This window comes from Hyperoodon ampullatus, assembly GCF_949752795.1.
Source record: "Hyperoodon ampullatus genome assembly, chromosome: 6".
In the NCBI taxonomy this organism is placed as follows: domain Eukaryota; kingdom Metazoa; phylum Chordata; class Mammalia; order Artiodactyla; family Ziphiidae; genus Hyperoodon; species Hyperoodon ampullatus.
Genome location: NC_136919.1, coordinates 118,679,014 through 118,692,973, shown reverse-complemented (window position 1 = coordinate 118,692,973; position 13,960 = coordinate 118,679,014). Strand labels below are relative to the sequence as shown.

At 44.0% G+C, this 13,960-nt stretch overlaps 1 protein-coding gene across 3 annotated transcripts in view; it reads left to right on the top strand.

Moving 5' to 3' along the window:
- Nucleotides 1-11,785, top strand: part of INTS9 (integrator complex subunit 9) — a 79,561-nt gene extending 67,776 nt beyond the window's left edge. For 2 of the 3 annotated variants that reach the window (XM_079705818.1, XM_079705817.1), the window contains 3 exons: nt 8,456-8,554; nt 9,241-9,378; nt 11,479-11,785. In XM_079705818.1, coding sequence (XP_079561944.1) covers nt 8,456-8,554; nt 9,241-9,378; nt 11,479-11,655 — 414 coding nt within the window. In that variant the 3' untranslated portion in view covers nt 11,656-11,785. Of the gene's footprint in view, nt 1-8,455; nt 8,555-9,240; nt 9,379-11,403 lie in introns of all 3 variants that reach the window. The other variant, XM_079705816.1, reaches the window with a different exon arrangement.
- The last annotated feature ends 2,175 nt before the right edge of the window (nt 11,786-13,960 follow it).

Below are 13,960 nucleotides of genomic sequence, written 5' to 3'. Positions count from 1 at the left end.
TTGTGTATGTGGGTTATATCTATTGATATTTGCTATAGTAGAAGTTAAAACTAAGACATTTTAAAAATATTTAATTCTTAAATGAATAATTAATGAATTATTAAATAAAAAATAATATAAACCCATTAGACATTAACATAACTAAAATATTTTTTTAATTTTCATTTATTTTTGGCTGCGTTGGGTCTTCGTTGCTGCATGCAGGCTTTCTCTATAGTGGCAGAGAGGGGGCTACTCTTGGTTGCGCTGCACGGGCTTCTCATTGCGTGGGCTTCTCTTTGTTGTGAAGCACGGGCTCTAGATGCGCGGGCTTCAGTAGTTGCAGCACATGGGCTCAGTAGTTGTGGCTCACGGGCTTAGTTGCTCTACAGCATGTGGGATCTTCCCAGATGAGGGACCAAACCCGTGTCCCCTGCGTTGGCAGGTGGATTCTTAACTACTGAGCTGCCAGGGAAGCCCCTAAAAGGTCTTTTTTGGAAAATGTTTCAAAAAAAAAAGATAAAGAGAAGAAGGGCACTGTTTTATGTCTCTTTAACGTCTGCCTGTTGAAGACGGCTGGGTTCTTCGGTCCCCTTTTGCTTTCAGTCTGTTGTGATACACATGTCATGTAGCCTCTAGAAAATTCTAGTGAACCTTGTGAGAGAATGAGAGTGAAAAGGCAAAACATATTATTATTAATGACAATCATACTGACCTCGATGCTGCAAAAGAGCCTCAGGAGCCACAGGGGTCTCTGCCACCACATCTGAGAACCAGCGCTCTGGATGGTCTTCTTTTGTTTTTAAGGCCCCTCAGGCTTCTCAAGCTTTTATGTTTATGACTGTCATAAGATTCATTTTTCAATAAAAATAAGCTTGTTCATTCTAGAAAACTTGGAAAATAAGGGGGAAAAAAGGATAAAGACAAAAAAAATCAGTCCTAATCCCAATACCAGACATAATTACTGTCCAGTTTTTTTGTATTTGCTTTGTGCGTTCACTCTGTGTGTGTGTGTGTGTGTGTTTGAATCATACCTCGTATAATATCTTTGTAAAGTAACAGTATATTGTCAAAAGCATCTTAGGTATATAATGGTCTATCATAAATGCATCGTAATTTAACTGTTCCTTTATTGGTGGACGTTTATCATTTCTGCTTTTTCAAACTATAAATACTACTTTCAGAAACATTCTTTTACATAAATCTTTGTATGTGGACTGTAGATATAGAACTAAAAGTATCATTTGGTTTTGCCTGGGAAATGCATGTGGGACATGAAGGGGTTAAAATCTGCTGCTGTTCTTTAGGTTTTGCTCCTACTAATGGATGCTTGTTTCTCCCCCAAGTGAACGTGTGTCCTCTGCAGCGTCCTTGTAAATCCTACCTCTTTGTGCCTGTAGGTGCAAAGTGGGGGAGCTGACGTCAGTCCTGATGGCATGCGCTAATAGAAAAATTCTATTTCTGGGGTGGCAGGTGGATCCGTCCTCCTTCCCAGAGGTGTCTGGCTGAGTCGTCTTGTGGGCTCTAGGTAGACTTCCCTTGTGGTAGAGCTGCCACTTCAGAGAGTCTTCTTGGAGATAGAATTTATTCCTGGGGCTGCCCAGGGAGAGTCTCTCACCTGCTTGGTTCCCACAGTGCTATCTGCAAACCTCCCAAGCCAGTTCTTTGGCTTTAAAGTTCTACCAGACAACCTGACCTTTGATCCTTTGATGGGAACAATACAGTGTAGGAAGGAAAAGAATATTTATGGATGGGCATGGTCAGGAGCTCAGAGCACACACGCATCTCAGTGGGAACATTTCACACTGGTTTCATATGTTTTCTCTTTTTATCCCTTTTTTTTTTAATTGAAGTATAATTGACCTACTGCTGTGTTAGTTCCTGGTGCACAACATAGTGATTTAATATTTCTGTATATTACAAAATGATCACCACACTAAGTCTAGTTACTGTCTGTTACCATACGAATTTATTACAATATTACTGACTATATTTCCTGTAATGTACATTTCATCCATATGAATCAACCTCTCTTACCTATTTCTCTTACCTTCCCCTCTGGCAACCTCCTGTTTGTTCTCTGTATCTATGAGTGTATTTCTCTTTTTTTTAATGTTTGTTCATTTGTTTTTTAGATTCCACATATAAGTGAAATTATGGTATTTGTTATATTATTTCACTTAGCATAATACCCTCTAGGTCTATCCATGTTGTCACAAGTAGCAAGATTCCATTCTTTTTTTTATGACTGGGTAATACCCCACTGCATACAGACACACACACACACACACACACACACACACGTGTACATATACAGACCACATCTTCTTTATCCATTCATCTGTCAGTGGACACTTAGGTTGCTTCCATATCTTGGCTATTGTAAATAATGCTACAGTGAACATAGGGGTGCATATATCTTTTCAAATTAGTGTTTTGTTTTCTTTGGGTAAATACCCAGAAGTGGAATTGCTGGATCATATGGTAGTTCTATTTTTAATTTTTTGAGGAACCTCCACACTGTTTTCCATAGCAGCTACACTAATTTACAATCCCACCAATAGTGCACAAGTGTTCCCTTTTCTCTACATCCTTGCCAACACTTGTTATTTGTTGTGTTTTTGATAATAGCTGTTCTGACAGGTATGGGGTGATACCTCATTATGGTTTCAATTTCCGCTTGCCTGATGATTAGTGACGTTGAGCATCTTTTCATGTGTCTGTTGGCCATCTGTATGTCTTCTTTGGGAAAATGGCTATTCAGGTCTTCTGCCAATTTTTCAGTCAGGTTGTTTGGGGTTTTTTTTATGTTGAATTATATGAGTTCTTTGTATATTTTGGATATTAACCCTATCTGTTATATTGTATACAAATATCTTCTCCCATGCAGTAGGCAGCCTTTTTGTATTGTTGATAGTATCCTTCACTATGCAAAAGCTTTTTGTTTGATGTTGTTCCATTTGTTTATTTTTGCTTTTGAATCCCTTGTCTGAGGAGACATCCAAAAAAAAAAAAATTGATAAAAGACTGCTGTCAAAGAGCATATTGCCGGGCTTCCCCGGTGGCGCAGTGGTTGAGAGTCTGCCTGCCGATGCAGGGGACACGGGTTCGTGCCCCGGTCCGGGAGGATCCCACATGCCGCGGAGTGGCTGGGCCCGTGAGCCATGGCCGCTGAGCCTGCGCATCCGGAGCCTGTGCTCCGCAACGGGAGAGGCCACAACAGTGAGAGGCCTGCATACTGAAAAAAATATATATATATATAGCCTATGTTTTCTTCTAGGAGTTTTGTGGTTTAAGGTCTTAGATTTAAGTCTTTAATCTATTTTGAGTTTATTTTTTATATGGTATGAGACATGAGACTTCTGCATGTGGTTGTTCAGTTTTCCCAAAAACATTTATTGAAGAGGCTGTCTTTTCCCCATTGTATATTCTTGCCTCCTTTATCATAGATTAAATGACCATATAAGCATGTGTTTATTTCTGGGCTCTCTATTCTGTTCCATTAACCTATATGTCTGTTTTTGTGCCAATGCCATTTTGTTTTAATTACTGTAGCTTTGTAGTATAGTTGAAACTCAGGGAGTGTGATACCCCAGGCTTTGTTCTTCTTTCTCAAGATTGTTTTGGCTATTTGGTGTTTTTTGTGTTTCCATATAAATTTTAGAATTATTTTTTCTAGTTCTGTAAAAAAAAAAAGCCATTGTTATTTTTACAGAGTTTGCATTGAATCTATAGATTGCCTTGGGAAGTATGGTTATTTTAACAATATTCTTCCAATCCATAAGCACAGTATTTCTTTCCATTTGTTTCTGTTGTCATCAATTTCTTTCATCAGTGTCTTAGAATTTTCCAAGTATGGGTCTTTTATGTCCTTGGTTAGATTTATTCCATGGTGTTTTATTCTTTTTGATGCAGTTGTAAATGGGATTGTTTTCCTAATTCCTCTTTCAGATAGTTTGTTGATAGTGTATGGAAAGGCAGCAGATTTCTGTATAGTAATTTTGTATCCTGCAACCTTACTGAATTCATTTATTCTAATAGTTTGGTTGTGTCTTTAAGATTTTCTATATATAGTATCATGTCATTTGCCAACAGTGACAGTTTTACTTCTTCCTTTCCAATTTGGATTCCTTTTATTTCTTTTTCTTTTCTGATTGCTGTGGCTAGGACTTCCAGTACTATGTTGAATAACAGTGTCGAGAGTGAGCATCCTTGTATTGTTCCTTATCCTAGAGGAAATGCTTTTAGCTTTTCACCATTGAGTATGATGTTAGCTGTGTGCTTGTCATATATGGCACATATATGTGCCCTATATTTAGTATGTTCCCTCTATACCCACTTTCTTAAGAGTTTTTATCATGATTGGATGTTGAATTTGGTCTGAAGCTTTTTCTGAGTCTATTAAGATGATCATGTGATTTTTATTCTTCTGCTTGTTAATGTGGTGTATCATGTTGACTGTTTCGTGAATATTGAACCATTCTTGCATCCCTGGGCTAAATCCCACTTGATCGTGGTATATGATCCTTTTAATGTATTGTTGAATTCGGTTTGCTAATATTTTGTTGAGACTTTTTTCATCTATGTTCATCAGTGATATTGGCCTGAGATTTTCTTTTTTGTGTGCTGTCTTTGTCTGGTTTGGGTATCAGGGTGATGCTGGTCTTGTAGAATGAGTTTGGAGGCATTCCTTCCTCTTCAGCTTTTTGGAATGGTTTGAGAAGAGTAAGTGTTAACTCTGATTTAAATTTTTGGTAGAATTCACCAGCGAAGCCAGCTGGTTCTGGACTTTTGTTTGTTATTACTGATTCAGTTTCATTACTGGTAATGGTCTGTTCATATTTTCTATTTCTTCCTGATTTAGTCTTAGGAGATTGTACATTTCTAGCAATTTATCCATTTTATTGGCCTGTAATTGTTCATAGTAATCTCTTATGATCCTTTGTGTTTGTGGTGTCAGTTTTAACTTCCCCTCTTTCATTTCTGGTTTTATCTGTTTGGTCCCTCTCTTTTCTTGATGATTCTGACTAAAGGTATATCAATTTTGTTTTTCTTTTCAAAGAAGTAGCCCTTAGTTTCATTGCTTTAGAATTTCTTCTGCTAACTTTGGGTTTTGTTTTTTCTTTTTCTAGTTCCTGTAAGGATAAGATTAGCTTGTTTGAGATTTTTCTTGTTTCCTGAGGTAGGCTTGTTTCACCGTAAGCGTCCCTCTTAGAACTGCCTTTGCTGCTTCCCATAGATTTTGAATCATTGTGTTTACATTTGTCTCCAGGTATTTTTGAAATTCTTCTTTGGTTTCTTCATTGACGCACTGGTTGTTGAGCATATTGCTTAGCCTCCCTGTGTTTTGTGTTTTTTGAAGTTTTTTTCATGTAGTTGATTTCTGGTTTCATAGTGTGGTTGGAAAAGATGCTTGATATGGTTTCAGTCTTCTTAAATCTAATGAGATTTGTTTAGTGGCCTAGCATGGGATCTATCATGGAGAATGTTCCATGTGCACTTGAAAAGAATGTATATTCTGCTGCTTTTGGCTGGAATGTTTTATATATATGTGTGTGTGTGTGTATTTTATATATATATATATATATATATATATATATATGCACCATTTGGTCTAATATGTCATTTAAGGCCAGTGTTTCCTTATTGATTTTATGTCTAGATGATCTATTCAATGATGTGCGTGGGGTGTTAAAAGTCTCTTAATATTATTGTATTGCTTTTGGTTTCTCCCTTTAAGTCCATTAATGTTTGCTTTATAGATCTTGGTGCTTCTGTGTTAGGTGTATATACATTTATGTTACATCTTCTTGCTGGATTGACCTGTTTATCATTATGTAATGCCCTTCTTTTATTACAGTCTTTGTTTTAAAGTCTATTTTGTCTGAGTATAGCTTTTCATTTCATAGAATATCTCTTTCCATCCCTTCACCTTCAGTGTCTGTCCTTATTCCTGAAATGAGTCTCTTGTAGGCCACATGTAGATGGGCCTTATTTTTTAATCCATTCAGTACTCTATGTGTTTTGAGTGGCAAATTCAGCCCATTCACATTTAAAATCATTATTTTATAGGTATGTAGTACTTATTGCCATTTTCTTAATTATTTTATGGTTGCTTTTGTAGTACTTTTGGAAAAGTTAGCTAATAGTCTTATGGGAGTTCCTTTGTATGTAACTAGTTGCTTTTCCCTTGCTGCTTTTAAGATTCTTCATCTTTAATTTCTGCCATTTCAATTACAATATGTCTTGGTGTGGGCCTCTTTGGGTTCATCTTATTTGGGACTCTCTGGGCCTGCATGTCTGTTTCGTTTCCCAGGTTGGGGAAGTTTTCAGTTATTATCTCTTCAGACAGTTCTCTGCCCCTTTCTCTATTCTCCTTTTAAGTTCCCTATTATGTGAATGTTAGTGCACTTGATATTGTCCCAGAAGTCTCTTAAATGATTTTCTTCTCTCTTTTCTTTTTTCTGTTTAGATTAGGTGATTTCTACTACCCTGTCTTCTAGTGTGCTGATCTGTTCCTTTGTGTCAACTAACCTACTCTTGATTCCTTCCAGTGTATTTTTTGTTTCAGTTACTGTGTTCTTCAGCTCTGGCTCTTCTTTATATTTTCTAACACTTTATCAAAAACTTCTAACGTCTCGCTGTGTTCCATCCATTCTTCTCCCAAGTTCATTGAGCATCTTTATGATCATTACCTTGAACTTAGCAGGTCGATTGCCTGTCTCCCCTTTGCTCAGTTCTTCTGGGGGTTTATCTTATTCCTTTGTTTGTAACATATTCCTCAGTCTCCTCATTTTGCCTAATTCTGTCTTTATTTCTGTGTGTTAGGTAGGTTGGTTACACTTCCCAATCTTGGAGAATTGGACTTTTGTAGGAGACGTCCTATGGGGCCCAGCAGCACACACCCCTCTGGTCACCAGATATATGCTCTAGGGTCACCCCCTTTGAGGGCTGCATGGGCCCTTCCATTGTGGTAGAGCTGACTACCACAGGAACACTGGTAGGTGGGGCTGCCAGGTCACCTACCCGAGTGTGTGGGTCTTGACTCTACTGTGTCTCTGCCCCACTCCTCCTCATTGTGACTCCCTCATAGCTTTAGTTGTGGAAGATTCTTTCCTGCTAGTCTTCGATCCTTCTCATCCGTGGTTGCTCTGTCTACAGTTGTACTTGTGGAGTGCCCACGGAGGAGGTGAGCTCAGGGTCTTCCTACTCTGCCATCTTGGCCACCCCCCCACCCCCGTTTTTTGGTTCATGAAATAGTCCTCACATCCGTTTGCCAGTCATTTCAAATATCCTCACCTGCTTCCTCTGCCCATTTGATACTGATCTTCATGTTTACATAAATGGCATCTTGCATATTTGATTTTTTATAAAGGAGGCTTGGATAGGTTGAGGTCTGCATGCGTTTAAGAGCAGTAGTCAACTAAACTTGAGTGTTAGGGCCTCTCATAAGATCACACGTCACTGCTGGTGGCTGGGTCAGGGGACTCTGAAGTTGTAGAGGAGAACGGGTACACATCAGACTCTGGCGTTAGAGAAAGAGATGGCCCACAGGTAAAAGCTGTGTACTTCACCTTTGGGAGAGGTCAGATTCCCAGGAATTAGCTCACTCCGTCCAAATGCTGCTGTCCCTACCCTTCCTGCCCGTCACTAGTCCCTGGAGAGGTGACGAAGATGAAGGCAGAGGCTGGCATGGGAAGTCGGCACCTGGTGTATATTTTGAGTAAGGAGAACCCGTGTGTGTGTGTGTGTGAGAGAGAGAGAGAGAGAGAGAGAGAGAGTGTGTGAGTGAGTGAGTGTTAGGAGACCTGCAAGCTGGATAGAGGTTGTGCCAGGTCACACAGTGAGCTCTTGGCGGGGTGTTGGCATTTCATGGTGTGGCAGCAGAGGGGGCAGCACCCAGGTCCCAGCACGTGGTGGCACACGCCTGTGCTGGGTGACTTGAGTCTCAGGAGAAGTAGTGCAAAAGACATTGTACCTCAGAGCACTGGGTCGGCTAGTTCTCTTCCTCTTCTCAGCCTGTTTACCTGCTGCCACCACCCCCTTTTCCTCTATCTGCTCTTCTCTCACTTCCTTTCTTCATCACAGTTGATTTTGTGTGTGTGTGGTGTGTGATGTATTTTTGATTAAAAATGATAGTTTTAAGTTTACTTCTTAAAGTTATTTGGTCATTTTAGACTGCAGTGATGTAAATAAAAATTCAGAAGAAAACGAATAATGGTGATCACTAAAGGCTGTTTTGACATGTGACGTCTGGTACCGTTCCACCAGACTGGCAGGGGCACATGGTGCTGCGGGCCTGCTGGCCAAGGTGACCCTGACCCTGGGCATCACCATCCAACCCTGGGCCGTGCACGGGGGTGGCACTGCCGCCCAGTGGGGCCTCCTAGCCCCTGCCTCTGCACAGCACGGTGGCAGCACCCTCGTCCCCCCAGTTTACAGGGAGCCTGACTGAAACCCCTCTGTTTGCTCCCAGCTCGCAGACTCACTGGTACCCATGGAGATCAAGCCTGGCATTTCCTTGGCAACCGTCTCGGCCGTGCTGCACACTAAAGATAACAAGCACGTTCTCCAGGTACTGTCGGGGAGGGCCAGGGCCCTGAGGTACAGCGGACCTGCGGGAAGAACCCCGTGCAGGTGGGGGCCTCCCCCTGGCGCCTCGCGCCTCACTTCATGGCACGTGTGCGCCTTGGGGGCGGCCCTTGGGCCCTTGTCTTCACCCCCCCCCAAGAAAAACCCCCTTCAGGGTTGGGCTGTGTCGCTCTTGTTCCTCTGCATCACGTGCCCATAGCGGCCACTTAAAGTGCGCTGGACCCCGGGCCAGGGCCTCACCGGGCGTTGTCTCATTTAATCCTCACAAAGCTCTCTGCCATCACCGTCTTAGAGGCAGTCTCTCTGCCCCTCATTTCCTTGACAGAAGAAGCCAGTCAGTCTGACCCACAGCCAGTGTTCTCGGAGCTGCTGCCTCTTCACCGCCAACACGGGTTATGAAGACCTTACGCAGACAGCACCGAATTCAGTCAACTGGAAATTAAGAATAGATTTGGATAAAAGGAAGAGATCTTTGCCGAATAAGGCGTTGATTCTATGTGGATAGTTGGCTTTAGCTTGTGTGCATTATGTGGAAATCCAGCTGGAGCCCAAGCTGATGGTGACCCTGAACGCAGGCCCTTCCAGGAAGTGGGTCCCGCAGGCTGGGTAGCAGGCTGGGTGGGCTCCCGGGTGACTCATTGACAAGATCCCTGTTTTCCTCCCACCCAGCCCCCGCCCAGGCCCGCCCAGCCCACAGGCGGCAAGAAGAGAAAGCGGGCCAGTGACGACATTCCAGACTGCAAGGTTTTGAAGCCTCTGCTGAGCGGCTCCATCCCCGTGGAGCAGTTCGTGCAGACGCTGGAGAAGGTGAGTGGGTGGGGTGCGCCGTCTGAGGCACCACCGTCCGGCTCTGCCCACAGCGGCCCCGCTCCCGGGAGCGCGTGCTGCTGCTGTTCGCCGTCTCCACTGTCTGCGCTGCTGGCCCTGCAGCATCTGCTTGCTCCTCGGTCACGGCGGGGACAGAACCGGGCGAGGGCCGCGGAGACTCAGAGGAGAGCGGGCCCCCCACCCCCACTTCTTCTCGTGGGAACCAGACCCTGGAGGGGCCTTGCTTTCTTCGAGGATGTAGCTGTGACACATGGGGCAGGGGGACAGCCAGGAGAAAGAAGGGTCCGCCCCCTCTAGAGCCCCACTTTCCTACGAGAAGATCCCTTGCTGTCAGAGCTAGCATGGCCAGGTCAGAGGAGATACGAGTCTCGGGCGAGACTAGGGGGCACAGGGGTCACTGATGCCAGATCCGCAGGCACTCAGGCAGCAGAGCCAGCGATTCCCAGACCGGGTGGGAGGAGAGAGAAGCAGGCAGTCATTGTGGAGGACGGTGGTGCCTGCACTGGCCCAGCGGCCATCCCGCCCCTTGTCCCTGCTGGCTGCTCCCCGCAAGGCACAGGTTTCATGACTACAAGTAAAAAGAAAAAAGTTTAACCTGAAAAGATTTTGTAATTCTGGCTTTAGTCACAGGACTTCAGAGATCCCTGTTTTGGCATCAGAATTATAGAATCCTTGATAGAAAAGAGGAGGAATTAGGCTAAAGATAATATTATTCGTGTTGCTTCTTGCAAGAAGAACTGCAACTATAGTAGATCATTACAGGAAAAGAGACTTTCTTCTGTTAAACTAGTTACTGCCTTTTGTCCAAACTAAATAACTCAGTCGCTGAGTTCTTTCAAATCTTAAAAGCTTTCTCTTTATTGGGAATTGTTTTCTTCAGTAGTCGTTTAATTCTCCCTGAAGGGAGGGGTTTCCCCGAGTTGTGTGGCTCTCCTGGCCCCTAGTGACATGGGGACACCCCGTGGGAATTACCCCAGGGAGCCCCATGTGCCGTGATCACACCAGTACCAGCTTCCTCCCAACCATGCTGCGCCCCCCAGCCCTGCTGACGGGACTCACGCTTGACTTGTTCCTTAAAATCTTGAAACCACTTGCTTTCCCCGAAAGACCTTGTGTGGCTCCTCTGCCTGGGTGCCGGGAGCTGACCCCAGGCCCCGACCCTAGCCACTCCCCCACCATTTCGGCCCCACCTCCTCTGCGGGAGGAATATCCGTGGCCGCCCCAAACTACACGTGAGATCTCCAGAGCCAAGTGTGGAGAATCTCCCTAGGTCACGTTCAGTACCTAGCCTGTGTCCTTTTCAGGCAAATTAGTCCTCTTTCCATTTCTTCTTTCTCAACCTGACATCTGATGTGTAAGAAAATTCTGAGTTAGCATTGGAGGTGGCCCTGGAGAAGTATTTGATATGCTGCCTTATCTGTCTTCTCCTTTGGGAGGGATTTGCCACATCAAAAGGTCAGTGGTGGGGCTTCCCTGGTGACGCAGTGGTTGAGAGTCCACCTGCCGATGCAGGGGACACGGGTTCGTGCCCCAGTCCGGGAAGATCCCACATGCCGCAGAGCGGCTGGGCCCGTGAGCCATGGCCACTGAGCCCGTGCGTCCGGAGCCTGTGCTCCGCAACAGGAGAGGCCACAACAGTGAGAGGCCCGCGTACCGGAAAATAAAAAGGTCAGTGGTATCTTGCTGTGAAGAATGGCATTTTCCTGGGACAGGATGGAGCTTTTTTACGAGGGACCACAGGCATGGTATGGAGGCTGGTATGGAACAGCCTGGCATCCAAGGCTCCTGAACTCAGGTGCTTAGATGTGCTCCTCAGATAAAAGCTTAAGCAGGTTGTAGGAATTCTGCTGTGTTTTGCATGAGATTTTTGCATGTTTAGGGGCTTCAGTTTGAATTCTGTTGCTGTAGCTGGTCCTGTGATTAGTCTATAGAATTGTACTGAGTGTCCAAAACGCCAGTCTCTAGGATGTTCAGTTTAGCCAGTTCTAGGAAGTGTGATTTTAGAACTCTCAGTTGCTGAAATATCCTCCGGCTTTTCAGAGCACCCACCATCCTCCTGTCCCTTTTCTTTTGGAGCAGCATGGCTTCAGCGATATTAAGGTGGAAGACACAGCCAAGGGCCATATCGTCCTGCTACAGGAAGCTGAGACGCTCATCCAGATCGAGGAAGATTCGACCCATATCATCTGCGACAATGACGAGATGCTCAGGGTACGGCTGCGGGACCTTGTCCTCAAATTCCTACAGAAGTTCTGAGTGGAACACGAAAGCCATCTCCACTTCCCTGAGACCCTGCTGCAGTCCTTCACTGTGGCTGCCCGGCACCCAGCGGAGGAAGGCCATGCAGCCTGGCAGGTCTCGGTGGTGGTGGTCTCTGGCTTGAGCAACGTTCTCGGGAGTTACAGCCAGAATCTCCCGGTCTGGCTTCTTAGCACTGTTTCCGGCAAGAGCTTTTCCTTTAACCTTCAGCCTCGTCTTCTTCCCAGTCCTGCCTCTCTCGGGTAGCCAGGCAGGTGAGGCAACAAGCCAAGGAGAAGGCTGAGAGCTACAGCAGCTTTCCAGGAGGTTAATAGTGGAAGGAGAGGTAAAAAGATGAGGACTTGTGACCTGTTTTTCATGGTTTCACAGGCCTCGGGCAGGGGAACTAGTCTTTGAGTTTGTTTTATTGTCTACAGTGCTGTACCTGATAAGAAAGATGATCCCCCAAAATTAGCAAAATGAACCCATCTATCTGTATTTTACAATGTGAGCTCATTTTGTTAATAAAACTTATTTTTTATAGAAGTAGCTGTGTTCTGGTGAACCTACAATTTATACAGCCATTTAGTATCTGAAAGAATATGAAAATATACAGAACTGAACTTAGAAAACACCACAGCAAATTTTAGTTTGGTATGTTCATTAGTATATTTCTTAAATTGTACGAACGGGTGCTTAACTTCATCTGAGCTGTGTCAGTATGAGAAACACCAGCACAGAGCGCTGACACTGACCTTGACCTTCTGGGGGAGGTCAAGCATCTCAGGCTGAACCAGCATCTCAGGCTCCACTCACAGTCTCGGGTCACCACTGCCTCTCCCACAGATGATCAGGATTCTCCGCATTCCACTGAGCAGTAAACTCAGACGCCTGTGTCTGAAATAATGGAATTGCTTAAAACAGGTATTTACCAGATTACATCAACTCTGAGATAGCATCAGTTGTAACACACATGCCAATTCTGCAAGTATTAAAATGTGGGGAGTAGCATACAAGTCTTAGAACTGGCCAGCAGTGGAAGCAGACGCTTACCGTCTTTTCGGACCAGTTGAAATTCAGTCGGAGGTCAGTCCAACCTGGCCAGCAGCAAAGCATCACAAAGGGCTTTAGTGACCCAAGAACTGTAACACTGTAGAACTACTTCCTCAGGTTTCATGGAGAGTTGTCTGTCAGTTCTGTCTCTGGAATGGACATGTCAGTGGGAAGCAGTTCTTCATTAGAGGAGGAAAAAGGCAACTTCATTTTTGTCATCTCCAACTTCACCAGCCTTGGGCCCAGGAACGGTTCAACCGTTCTCTGTTTCCCGATGTGCAGATCATTCCAACCGAGGGGCCTAGGGTGTGTCTACAGAATAAACTTCGGGAGAGGATTAACATTACAAGAGACGGACATGCCCTGGTTATGAAAATTTAGTTTTGTTTTTAGTAGGAGAATTGTAAATATGCAGCCCATGTAGGCATACTTCCTAATAAAACTTGAGAGAAATCAAGTTTTTTACAGTTTTCTTAACATCTTGAAAAATGCAAAAGCAGTATGAAATAGGAAGAAAAATCAAAATGGTTATTTTACTTAAATGTTCCAATAATGATACGTCCAGGAATGACTTGGATTTGTCCAAGTTGGATTTCTGTAAAGGGCTTGATTAATCCCAGGGGATCAATGAGAGGTGGTTACTAAAGAGGCAAATAGTCCATAAACTGGTGTGCAGGAAATAAGAAATGATGACGGTTTTAATTGTCATTACCACCTACTTCATGGCAGAAGCTAGAGACAGGAAGAAGCAAAGAATCATTTGTTAGAGCAGAGAAATCTAGAGCTGGCCCTCCCAAGTATTGGGAGAGAGCAGTTCTGAATAACTCCACCTAGAGGTCAGGTATTTGGATACCAAACCAGGTTGGTGAATAGAAGACCCAGAAGAAATGGTGGAACCTGCTGTCAGCACTAGAATTGTACCACCCATAGTGGCTTTGTAGCTTGGAAATGCAGCCCGCTGACTATTCACACCGATCTGGGGAAGAGACTGACATTTAGAAAAATTTCTACTCATAAGCCCAACAAACGCCTAATGATTAAATAGTAATTGAAAAACCATTAAAAATAGTGAGGAGGGACCTGATTTTCTTATTTCTTTTGATCTTTCTGCAAAGTAGTATATCTATCGCTGTGTAGCAAATTAGCCCAAAATTTAGTGGCTTAAAATAGCAAACATTTATTATCTCACTGCTTCTGTGGGTCAGAAGTCTGGTGTGGCTTAGCTGGGTGCTCCTGGTTCAGGGGCATCTCTCCACAGGGCCACAGTCAA